Source organism: Macadamia integrifolia, unplaced genomic scaffold (assembly GCF_013358625.1).
Source record: "Macadamia integrifolia cultivar HAES 741 unplaced genomic scaffold, SCU_Mint_v3 scaffold429, whole genome shotgun sequence".
Taxonomy (NCBI): Eukaryota; Viridiplantae; Streptophyta; class Magnoliopsida; order Proteales; family Proteaceae; genus Macadamia; species Macadamia integrifolia.
This window is the reverse complement of record NW_024870326.1, coordinates 31,371-44,246: the sequence shown is the minus strand read 5'-3', so window position 1 is coordinate 44,246 and position 12,876 is coordinate 31,371. Positions and strand designations below refer to the sequence as shown.

Here is a 12,876-nt window from a genome sequence, read left to right as displayed (position 1 = left end):
TTCCCTTAAACTTTTACGAAACAGGAGTAAGACTGCGTACATTCACCTCTCAAGGATTCTGATAGAAGTTCATGTACTAGTTTGTTCTCTGATATAGATGACGGATCTTATTTTATTACTTAGTTGAATTTAGCTTTAAAGTTTATCGTGCCGTTACAGAGTGGTCTTTTTCTTCTTTGAAATCAAGTAACCGTAGAAGATTTTGATTTGGAAGCATAGAATTGGAAGATACCTTTTCTTAGGTTCATGCATGTTATTGTGTTATGGGAACGTGTCTGCTGCATGCGTTAATGTGGACTTATGGACTGGGTAGATTCATCAGGGGTGGCCAACCCAACCAACGATCAAGGTTCAAATCTGTAGAATTCTTGGGAAAAAAAAAAAAATTCAAACCCTAGAAATCCAGCATGGATCTGTTGTTTTGGATTGACAAGAATTAGGTCAAGCTTTACTGATTCTGATCCGAAATGGCCTATTCCTAAGAACTGTGTCCAAGATAGGTTGATTAGGTATGATTTCAATTCAATTTTAGAATAATTTCATGAAACAGTTAACAAATAGATTTTTAGTCAAGAAATTATAATTGTTTTAGCTGCATCAATATGAAATATTTATTAAAGGATAAGAAATTCATTTGGAATTTCAATTTGTTGAATGGATTATTTATATTTCTTTGGAGGTGGTGTAGACAGCGAAATAGGGTGATTTTGCTTTCATTTCTTTTTAAACATGTCAATTGATACATTTACCCCTATTATAAATACATGCTCATTAAATTAGAGCACATAATAGACTTGAAATTGAAGCCAATCAATTAAATAAAAAAAAAAAATTGAAGTCAATTTCAATATTGAAATAGGTCCTCAACTCCTTCGCTATTTTTACATGAAATTGAAAGCAATTTCACATAAATTTCCACAAATAAGCTTAACAATCATACCAAACACCATAATTTAAAATTGTGACTCCATGAATTTGAAATCGTACCAAAAAAGCTGTGCTCATCTGTTACAAGCTGGTAAACCTAAAATTTCTCCCTAATGGAGAGAGTTCAGGTTCCATGGATTTTCGGCTTTCATTATGGCAAGAGAGTGAAAAGAAGAAAGATGGCTAACTACGGGCCCGTTTGATAATGTTTCAAGAAACGCATTTCTGTTATTTCTGTTTCCAGAAACAGCAGAAACAGAGCAAAAAGCGTTTGATAAAACTGTTTCATTCCACTTATTTTCAGAAATAGAAATAGAAATTTCTACTTATTTATGGTTCAAGAAACGACCCAGGCGAAACAAGTTCAACTTGTTTCGCCGTTTCTGGAAATGACTTGTGGCCATTTTTTCACTGGTTATTATCGACTTCTAAAAACATGACTTATCAAACACCTTCAATTTCGTTTCTATTTATAGAAATAGAAATTTTTGTTTCTGCCTTTTCTTGAAATAGAAACGGAAGAAACGTCATCAAAAGGGCCCTACGTATTTAACCATCATTAAGACTAACCATGAAGCATAAATTTGAGGGTAAAAAACAACATTGAAAGTAACCACTTCACCATCATCATGACAAACAAGAGTTTTCATAATCAATTTAGTTTCTAAAATCTAGTTGAACTTTATTTGGTGAATAAGAAAATTGAGAAGTAAGTTCACACTAAATTTCTTGAAACGAAAAAACAAATTTGACTTGTTTTGTCGAACCCGTTTTTTGAAACATAAATAGGCTTAAATTTCAATTTATTTATGTTTCAAGAAACAGGTGAAACGAAACAGGTTTGTCAACCGGTTTTGAGGCCATTATTTTGTTTCTCAACATAGGAAAATGAAAACACACGTTATTGAAAACGTTATCAGACGGGTCCTAACACTTCATCGTCATCATGACAAACAAGACCTCTCGTAATCAATTTTAGAGTATAAAATCGAGTTGAACTTGGTTTGTTGGGTAAAAAAATTGAAAAGAAACTTGGTTTGTTGAGTAAGAAAATTGAAAAGGAAGTACTCGTTATAATGTGGACTTACTTCTCACAATCTCTCTTTCTTTCCTCCCTCATTAAACACATAGGTCTCTTTCTCTCTCCTTATTACCTCTCATAATCTCTCTTTTTATCCCCTCCCTCATTAAACATGTGGGCCTCTTTATCTCTCTTTATTAAATATACTATTTCCTTCCCTGCATTTGGTTGGTGTGTAAAATGTGTTGGGGTACAATGTCTTGTATTCCGTCGCTTGCATTTGTGGGTTGATTCCGAAGTTCCGTTAAGAGGCTGTTGGCCTCGAGACCTGAAGGAATCAGCCCACCTAGTGTTTTTATCTTCATTAGACCTTGATGAACGAGCAGGTCCATGAAAGGGATGCGAGGGGCGACAAACCTCAATTACATTAAATATATTGAAGAAACTATACATATATCAATTACATTAAAGAATATACCTGGTATCATTCATGACAATTTTACTTATTCTTGGATGACTTTCTCTGACCAAGAATACGTTGGATCTGTAAACCTCTGCTGAAGGCTTGGTTGAACAGCATTCTTGTCTGGAATTCTGTAACAAATGGGAACCAGGCCAGAAAAGCAATAGGGGAGAACAGAAGCAATCCCATGAAAATTTCATAGCCACGAGCAAGTCTCCGAATTGATTCCCAGAAGCCAGCACGTTTAACAGCAGGCTTACAAGCTTGCATAATCTGATGAATATAAAAAAAATAGCAAAAGACAGTTTTTAACTCACTGAAAGAATAAAGATGACAAGGGAAACTAAAATGTAGATAGTATTGAATGAAAAGATGCAATCCTCTACATGCATAGACTAAACAATAAGTGGACATGAGGGTAAAATGATCTGTTTCACCAACCTGGAGCAATCCCCATCCAGTAGGCATGAAAGCAAGAAAGCAGACGAATATGTCACGTACTGTCATATGAGGAAGTGCTATCAAAATAATCAAAACAGAGAAAAATGTTACGAAGATGAGCCCCTTGATTAACCGGAAGACAAACTGAAACTTGGCACTGAATTTTCGTCTTCCAACAGAAACAGTCTGCAGACAGCCAACAAACCCATCAAACCAAGCAAGGCAAGAAAAATTATAGCTCACATCTAGGACTCAGTGCTAAGATGAAAGTTGGTGTCATATTAGACCTTCTGCAGCACATCAATTCTACTTTTCCAGGATAAAAAGGTAGTGCATTAACTTTCGTCAAGGTTTGATCTCTCTCTCTCTCTCTCTCTCCACACACACACACACACAAAAGTAGGAAACCATGGATTGCTGCTACTAACCTTCATAACAATCAATATGCCAACAATCACAAGCCATGAAGCACCATAGACCTGTAACAATGTAACCCAAGGAAATGTTGACTAAATTAGCAGCAATAATGCAACCCAAGGGACGAGATAAAATTGACTTACAGAACTGTGAAAACATACCAGAACACTTTTGGTCCTCGATGTTATGCTCAAGTGGTAAACAAGCCCATACTGGTAGATAAAAAATCGTAATGCGAAAAAAATCTCCAAAATGATACCACGCTTCCCAGAATGTCTAAGATGTTCTTGCTCTTTCTCCCACCATGATTCCCAACTCTTTTCCGGAGGTACACCAATTCCTCCTCGGTTGCTTATCCACTTATTCCAATCGGTCCAGTCATCAACAATCTTTTGCCACTCGAATCCTGATGGATTGAAAAGGAATGGAGCAAAAAGCCATGTGCTCACCATGAACCACATGGAGAAAGTTACCAAGACATATGACACTGCAACTCTGTATGTACGGCCAAAAAGTTGGTAAACTATAAGTAGAATCATCAACTCGATTCCCTTGACGAAGTGACTGCGAGAGTATAATCTATAATTCTCAGAAAACTTGGCATGGAACACCACAAACCCACGGCCTGTAGGTCTATATTCTGCTCCTCCATGAAGCAATGTCCTGCCATAATAGTGGGTTTTTGTTCCAAGAGAAAATGTGAAAAATACAGGGGCCAACTGTAACTGCATCATTATGAAATCAGTTAGTGCTCTGCGGAATCCTCTTTCCAAGCCAATCTCCATCATCATAGGTAAGGCCATCAGATACCCAAGTTGCACAAAAGATTGAGAAGCAAGAGCCACTTGAAGGGGCTTAATGTCCTGAATGGATGTTTGTGCAAGCAGACCTTCTTCGAGTCCACTAAGAACGAGGTAAAGGCGACCATAAAGAAATACATAGACAGTGAGCACAGTTATCTGTCAGCCCAAAGGAAGAAACCAAATCAGATAACAACCATAGGACATAATGTCGATATGTTTTTTCTACGAGAGAGAGAGAGAGAGAGAGAGAGAGAGAGATGTTTTGTAACATTACCAGGGTACTGAAATAAAAACCAACTGTGGTGAAATAGCATGACAACATCCGGAAAAAATCAAAATGGTGTCCGAGCCTGTACATGTCACGGCTTAGCGTCTGCTCACCATTTCCATTAGCTATCTTGGACTCAAACAGAGAGATTTGGTTAAGACCCACATCTCTTCCCTTTCCAACTTGCATGTATTCATGATGAGTAATGTTTCCTTCACGAAGAGTAGAGTTGTAACCTGCATAACACATCGACATGAAAAATATAGATAGCTTGGCCTAATATAACAATTTCTCGAAATACAAAGAGGTTACTGTTAGGAGCATACCTGCAAAAATATCCTCACTTAAATTGATTATCTTGGATGCTTTACTGACACCCCCTCTTGTCAGGTGAAAAATTCTATCAAATACGTCTGGATGGCCATAGTGGAACCGCACCCTTGTGGGCAGAAACATGAGGAAAACGAGGATCAGTATATACTAAGAACGGCATACACAAAGAAAAGTGTAGTCTTCGAATTTTAGGGTTATGGATAGAACATTGTTCCTTATGAAGCTGCAGCTGCTTCAGACCAACATTCGAAGTTAAGCATAGTACTCATTTCTAGCTAATTAAGAAGTCTTTTGAATTTCATCTTCTGACATTCTCAGCTGAACTTCAGCCTCCAGTTTCATTCTATTTCCATGGACACAAACCACACATTTGATCCATCTACTACCTACATATGCACCCACACAAAAGATAATCATGCACTTTTCCACCTACATATATGTTTGAGCCTTCCTAGCTAGGCTCTTCATGTAACAGTTCTATGGTCAGTGAAAAGTTCAGTTCTAAATTATAATTGTAGTACTTGAAAACTCTAGAGGTCTTTCAATTGCCAAGTGGTTCCCAAAGGCAGTAGCTATTTTCAAGCAAACATCAATTTGGACAGTCATACGACCTGCTATGATGTATGGCCATGTTCAACGGAAGCCTTTAGAAACTCCAATATGGAGGAGTGATTTGATTCAGATTAAAAGAGTTAAAAGAGCTAGGGGCAGACCTAAAACGACTATGGGAGAAGTGTTGAGGAAAGACATGCATATCTTAGGCGTTGTATCAAGTATGACCTCAAACAAAGCTGATTGAAGGATTACGATCCATGTAGCTGATCCCCATTTAGTTGGGATAAGGCTGACTTCTTGTTGTTGAAGCGAATAATCACACACACACAATCCAACAGTTACATTTTCCAAGAAGGAAATGAAAATATAAAGTAAGGCAGAAAATCGGTGAAATGAAGATAACCTTGGCAGAGATGACTCACACAGTCGCATTAAAACCAAAATCCATAGATGGATCAACAGGTGAGGAACCCCCAAATTTTTATCCGAGCACGAACTACCAGGAAAACTCTGTAGTTAGATGAAATATGTGGCCTTGAGATCAATTCAGACATGTCCTTTAATCAGAATCAAGTTCTTTTAGGTTTTAGCAGTCCCCAAATCTGGATGCAAAAAACATCCTTTAAATCCCACTAAAAAAGGGAAAAAAATCAGTACTAACTTTTAAAGTCTACCAACTTAAATAATGGCAAAACATCCAGCTCAACCAAATAGATGAAAGTTGGAAAATCCTAACCGATAAGAGGCAATTCACACACTCATATGGGGTTCAAAACTTCCAGATGCTTCTGGAAAAGTGATTGCCTGGTCTTTCTGGACCACTTGATTTTCTTCCCATTAACCCATCTTTACCCTTGGGAATTGAAATTACAAGAGTCTTTTTTGGGTAAAGAAATTATATCATAAACACATCAACTACTTCCTTCTGAACCCATAACAGAAAGAAATGGCTGAAAAGAAAGCACAATTCAAACCACAACGAAAATTTGAAGATCAATTCTGCAAGAAGAAATCAACAAACGGATATATTATCCAGAATCATCTAAATCAATTGCAACTATACACTCAAGTACTACAAATTCTCAGTTGACACTTAGGCTCTTACTGGTAGTTCAGAGAAGTATATGGAAGTAAAGTAGTGTGTAACCCCACATATTGGAATAGTGAAAAGATGGATAGTAAACTGAAGGAAATCGGAACTTTCCCCAGCACGTGGATGTTAGGGTGGCCTGGGACAGTTGTGGGTCGTGGAAAAGTGGGGCACAGTCCACCTTACCTGGGAAAATCTCCTAAATCTGGCTCTGATTGAATATAATCAGAGCTTGGAGTGCATGGACAAGAAGCCTGTGAAACAGAGAAAGCCCGTGGATTGAGGTTTCGCTGTTCATGGGAAACTTGTCGGACTTCTCCAAACTTTTTCTTTCCAACCGTCTTGCCCGACAACCAAAGATGGTCCTACCAACATTAGAAAGATAAATCTATGGACTAGAACACAAGTTAATCAATTAATGCACACACCAAAACAACAACATTAGTTAAATAGAAAAGCTAATGCTAAAATGCCTGTGGCATGGTTAATGCATCTAAAACAAAGCCAGGAAATAGGAATTTAGCTGAAACTACGATTAGAGATCTTACTTCAAAGGGTTTGCCAACAGTCTCTGCCCAATAGTCACAAAACTGGTTTCTTGATTTGACATAAACCATGCAAGGGAAGAAACACTGCACAAGATATCAGAAGAATGTCAGATTGTACCTGCTATCATCAACAAATAAACATTCTGATTCAGAAACCAGACCACAACCTCAACTAAGAACAAGTAACAAAGTCAAGGCACTACCTTCCAGTAAATATATGCTCCCTAAGTCCAAGAATTGACGGATGCCTCACACCATCATGTTTTCTAAGAAATTCTTCTAACAAATTCCTCATTTTGAATGCTTCTTCCATGTAGTTATCCTGTAGAACATGGCATTTTAAAGAAGCAAATTTTAGGCTCAGAGACACAGGTTAACCTCATAACTGACCAGACATACCGATCATCCTACCTGATTCATATCAATAGTCTGCAACCCTTCTCCACGTGTAAAAATGATCGCATGACTCTGGTTCTCTGGCTTGCCTTCACCCAATATGGCAGGTCCTGGAAGCTTTATCCGATAAATGTCCTACTCATAGAAATCCAAACTAACATAAGCAACCCAAGTTAAAGAGAATCCTAACAGTAATAGTTGAGACCACCACTGCGAAATGCATTATGAAAGTAATCATTAATAGACCGCCTCAAGAATTCTTGCAAAACAAAGGGAAGATTCTGCAAACCGGCAATTATATTGAGATATTAGTACATTACACATACAAAATAAATTGCTTGTGCTCAATAATGGGGTGTCACTATTTCTAGGTTTAAAGTTCTATGAGCTAAATAGGGTAAAAGTTTAATGACAAAATAGATTGTCTTTTAATATGTTTCCCATAAGTGCAGGTTTCTATAGGCACCCCAACCAGCTTCAGGTTCACCATGTGAAACAAACATTATGCCAAAGTTAAGGACATACATCAATATGAGGTTTCTTATCAAAGCAGAAGAATTGTCAATCATCCAATTGAGTGTGGGTTAGAGCATCTGAGTTAAATTGACTCAATACTGACTTGTATGAAGAGTACAACACCTTCAACTCATCAAGGCTGAGCCCTACCAAGCCAGTGAGAGATGACAGGAAAGCACAAATTTCTAGGACTTGGAGAAAGAAATAGAAAAGCACCTACACGATTATGATATTCTAATCCTAGGGTGTGATGTGCAGGATTTGGGAGAGAGGTTCACTAGAGGCTTGGGCTGAGAACCGGGGCCTCATGTCCTGATTCAACACCTTCGTCATTTGGGGTTGGTGTCTCAGTATACAGGTTGCTAGAGGTCATCTCTGAGTTTTCTTTGATACTGGTAGAACAGATTTTAGGTAACTTCAATGGTTACACCGAGGCCACACTCTGCCTCTGCTTCTTCTTCCTTACTTGTCCAAAAAGGAAGTCTAGAGGATTTTGGATTTGTTTAGTGGTACAAATGTATATCAGTTCTTCAGTTTCCAACATTTGTAGTAGGTCATAGTTTTTGCTATTAAAGTCATTGAATGAAGCTGTTCTCTTAATGATATTGATGACAGTTTGCCGCTGCTGCTGCCTACTGTTATTGCTTCTGATACAACCTGCTCCAGAAGTACTTACCAAAAATCCTGATATTGATTTTTAGTACCACAAAAGCCTAAAATTTTATCCATGTATACTGTTTGCTTAGCAGTCCTACGTCCAGTGTTAACAGTTCAGACAAACTTATTCCCAACATCACCATTAGAATCATATAATCTTAGCCCACCAAGTTAAAAAGAAGGTTAGGTTCGCAAACTCAAGTCATTGAGTGTCAGCTGAATCTACGGATGCAAGAAGGTTGCAAACTCTTTCCAGCACTATTTCATAGGGGCACTTATTATAAGCTCTCGCCACTGCAGGTGGGTCTGGAAGGGTCATTGTAACGCACTAGACCCATTAACCTTACACAATATTGACTTCTTTGGCCCATGGGCCCATGGTTTTAAGTATCTCCGATACCGATACGATACCCTCCGATACGTATCTTAAATTTAGTCGACCGATACGATACACACCGATACGATACATTGAATTTTTTAAGTCATTTCGTATCGATATATATCCTACAATACATACCGATATGCATCAATGCACCACTAATATACATCGATACGATACGACTCTATGAAAAATATAAAATTGAGGTAAAATGTACGTTTCAGTATGTATTGGTACGTATCGGTGAGTATCGGTATGTATCGATCAGTACGTATCGGTACATATCAGCACGTATCGGTGAGTATCGATATATATATCAGTACGTATCGGTGAGTATCGATACGTATCGGCGCTACGGTCATATAATGGCCAATATGGGTAATTTTTCTGAAAAAAACGATTTTTTGAAGGGTTTTTGTTCCAAAGTTGCTATCAGCCATATTTCTCTCTAACTAAAGTGGAAATCAAGGCTGGGAACAAGGATTTTACATTTATGGGACAACTGCAGACCTTGAATTCTTAGTACGATACCCTCAATTTAGTGCTTATGCATAATACATGTTATCAATAGTTTTTTTTTTAACAAATTCTTTATGCAAAAGTGTTTACAAAAATGTTTCCTATCCATTTATGTGTGTATCTTTAGCGTATCTTAGTGTATCTCCGATACGATACGATACGATACCCTCCGATACGTATCTTAATTTTGACTGACCGATACGGCGACCGATACCGATACTTTAATCCTTGCATGGGCCTCAAGCCTTTAAAACGTGTTGTGCCATGTTAAGGAGGCTAGAGGTTATTAACTAGCCCAGTAATCTCTCCCTAAGCAATGTGGGACTAAAGTTTGCACACCCTCACTGATCTCCCAAACCCTTTGGTACTTGCCGTATTCTTGGTGAGGACACCTCACCGATCTCCCAGGCGGGTCTGGTACTTGCCGTATTCTTGGGTGCCACAACTTTCTCCCTTTTGGCATAGCGTCCCGCTGTGGCTCCACACGTTGTCGGGATCTACTCTGATACCATTTGTAATTCCCCGGCCCCCTACCCTCATCCCAGGTTTGGATCGTTATAGTCATGATGTACACAGCCTTACCCCACTTCGGGAAAGGCTGTTTCCTGACTCGAACTTGTGATCACTTGGTCACCAGTCTTACAATGGAGTAAACTTGCCATTGCACTAAGGCCCACCCTTTGTGCAACTACATCAGATAACATCAGCAATTCATCTTTCTACATTCTGAAAAAAAAAAAATTTATATTCTAGATGTTGATGTTCTTTCAATGTTAGCAGGTTAAAAAAGAGGCTAGATGAATATGAATGACAACCAAAGTTTTTAAGGCGGTAAGGCGACGGAGGCGTTTGAGGGTCTTTCGGAGTGCCTTAGCGATAAGGCAGGCATAAAGCGTCGCCTTATTGACTAAAGCGTTCCTGTGTAATTCTCTTATAAAACCAATCTATTTTGTTCAAATCCTAGTTGAATCCTATTACTCATATGTTAAATAAATATTTAAGGTTTATATTCATACCAATGTAAGATATTTATCAAGAAAACAAATCAATAAAGTGAATAAACTAAGTTCATCTTCATCAATCGTCAATCATCAATCATCAATATTCAATCATCAATCATCAATCATCAATCATCATAATATATTAACATATAATATAAATACATAATTATGAAACAAAATTATAAACATAAAGAAAAGAAGACATAAAAAATACAAGTATTTATTATTCTTACCTCTATATGCCAAAATGAGTGCCTAAGCCCTAAGGTCATCCACTGTATTTCTACTCCTGTCAAAGAAGAATGAAGCTCACCGCTGCCGGAGCAAAATGGTCTCCTAAATCAGTGGTTCTTCCTTGTTCTTTGATTCATTCTCAAAGCCCTTTCTTAAAACCCTTGACAAAATCCAAACCCTATTTGTGAATTGTGTTTTTGTTTTGTTTGTTTTGGTTATTTTTGGTGGAGTAAAGCTGATCCCATACATCTCAAGTGTTAACAAAATCATACACCTACCAATAAAAAATTTATATTTTGAATCTTCATCAAGTAATTTTAAAATGTGTTTTGAAAAAAAAAAAAAAACTCCCCATAAGGCGCCACTTCACGTAAGGCGGAGCACTGCCTTACCATCTCTAGACCGCATCAGCGCCAAGGCGCTGGTAAGGCGACGCCTTAGCAGCGCCTTAAAAACTATGATGACAACAGCTAGACAAAAATGCAGCTGAGATTTTCAGGTGCTACAGCTAGTTCATAGACCTGATTTGCACTAATCCATTATGGCAAGAGCCTTTTTCCCAACAATTAAATAATGAAATAAGTTATAAATTTAAGACCTTCAGTTCCTAGAATATGATATGATACCTGATCTAGCTGTTGTACTGGCTTCGAAGAATTTAGAGACTTGGGTGCAGCTTTAACAAGAGCAGAATAATAAACCTTCTGATTTATCGGTTTGGACTTATCCTTGCCAGGTTCCCGTATTTCGACTTCATCAATGTAAGCTACACGTAGAGATGGGTATCTGCCACATGAAAATACAAATGATCATACATTCATTTTATACCTGTAATAAGCAATAACAAATTAATTTGGTACACAAACGTTGTCATGAGCCTTAGAATGTCCTGCGCACGAGCATTGCCAGACCGCTTGTCAATTCCATATTTTTGGCAGGAGACCACATATGTGAATTTCATATCAGCTACAGCTTGACACTGTGAAAATAATGACGTCTGGTACTTTGACTGTTCCTCAGGATTCACTGCCTTATAGCCTTGCAACAACTCTGGACAATGGAAACCATCAAGATACAAGCTAAAGTTAAAAAGAATATTTCACCATAAACAGCATGTTATCAAGCACTTCATAATTGTCCAGTAACAAGCACCGTCATCTTTAGCCATATCAAGGAAGGCCTGAAGTTCCAAAGCTTTGCGGTAATACATCATGCCTCTCACTGGAATGGGGAAAATTCATCAATAAATTACATAAAGTCAAAATAAGCAGTCCAGAGTAAGTTTATTCAGTTTTATGACACTGGGGTAGGGGGTAACTTATGTTCGCACAAACTTCACATTCATACCTGTTCTACTCAAAGTTTGGCCTCTATATGATGCCCAAAGGCGAAGTTCTTCTTCAAGTTCTGGATTCCCTTTGACATCCTCATGTCCAACCCGCTCTTGAAAGTTTGTCCATTCATCTGAAATCCATATAGTCATTATATACAAGAAAATTTGTGTCAAAATGCATTAGGTTAATATTTTATGGCTGAAAACAAACCTGGATATATTTTCTGCAAGTAGAAAAGAATAGAAACACAATCTTCATTCTCTTCTTCAAGGTTTCTTATCGAAAAAAGAACATCCTCTACGTAGTAAGGAGTCAAAACACTACACAAAATACATTATTTTAGGGGATATATCTCACCCAAAGAATAAATTCAACAATCATAAGCAAAGGCGACTATGCAAAATATGGAACAGAAACACAAAGAATAAATGCAAAGACAGATTGTTGCCAAACTAGCAAATACTCATGTCCTAGAAAGCAACAATACCCTGATGATTGATGCAAAATTGGCCGAGTTCCCAGATATTTTTTTTCATGAAAACAACTGGACTTGTGAGTTGGGTTGGATTTACAGATGTGCAATGATTGAACAGGATCACTCTCACATCAAATCAAAAGGTTGTACGAATGACTGTGCAGAAACAGTGTATAATTCTACGCAGGTCAGAGTCCGGAAGATTCAGCTAAAAGTGTATATCTCAAAGTTGGAAAAAAACTTAAGTCAGTTCACAGATTCCTTATTGAATCTATTTTACATTGCTTATGATTGAAGATTTTATTAGCTCAGTAAGCCTTCGTGGATAAAAATCTGGAAGCCTGTTATATTAGCTTATATTGTAGGGAATTAGTAGCATCTATTTTTAGATTAAAATAACTTAAAGCACGGTCACATTGATACAGGTGATTATATGGCACCATATAAAAGCATAAGATGCCTTTTAAGAGATGCATGTAGTGATACTGATGTGAGATAA

The 12,876-nt window shown here is 37.6% G+C and overlaps 1 protein-coding gene across 2 annotated transcripts in view; it reads right to left on the bottom strand.

Annotated features, from left to right (window-relative positions):
* Window positions 1-2,339: 2,339 nt before the first annotated feature.
* Window positions 2,340-12,876, bottom strand: part of LOC122068580 (callose synthase 3-like) — a 34,608-nt gene continuing 24,071 nt past the window's right edge. For both annotated transcript variants that reach the window (XM_042632438.1, XM_042632440.1), the window contains exons 31-44: window positions 12,113-12,222; window positions 11,916-12,032; window positions 11,721-11,789; window positions 11,435-11,618; window positions 11,195-11,354; window positions 7,278-7,397; window positions 7,070-7,188; window positions 6,867-6,950; window positions 4,667-4,779; window positions 4,347-4,576; window positions 3,431-4,228; window positions 3,281-3,331; window positions 2,853-3,038; window positions 2,340-2,684 (exon numbers count right to left, since the gene is read on the bottom strand). In XM_042632438.1, coding sequence (XP_042488372.1) covers window positions 2,448-2,684; window positions 2,853-3,038; window positions 3,281-3,331; window positions 3,431-4,228; window positions 4,347-4,576; window positions 4,667-4,779; window positions 6,867-6,950; window positions 7,070-7,188; window positions 7,278-7,397; window positions 11,195-11,354; window positions 11,435-11,618; window positions 11,721-11,789; window positions 11,916-12,032; window positions 12,113-12,222 — 2,578 coding nt within the window. In that variant the 3' untranslated portion in view covers window positions 2,340-2,447. The remainder of the gene's footprint in view (window positions 2,685-2,852; window positions 3,039-3,280; window positions 3,332-3,430; window positions 4,229-4,346; window positions 4,577-4,666; window positions 4,780-6,866; window positions 6,951-7,069; window positions 7,189-7,277; window positions 7,398-11,194; window positions 11,355-11,434; window positions 11,619-11,720; window positions 11,790-11,915; window positions 12,033-12,112; window positions 12,223-12,876) is intronic.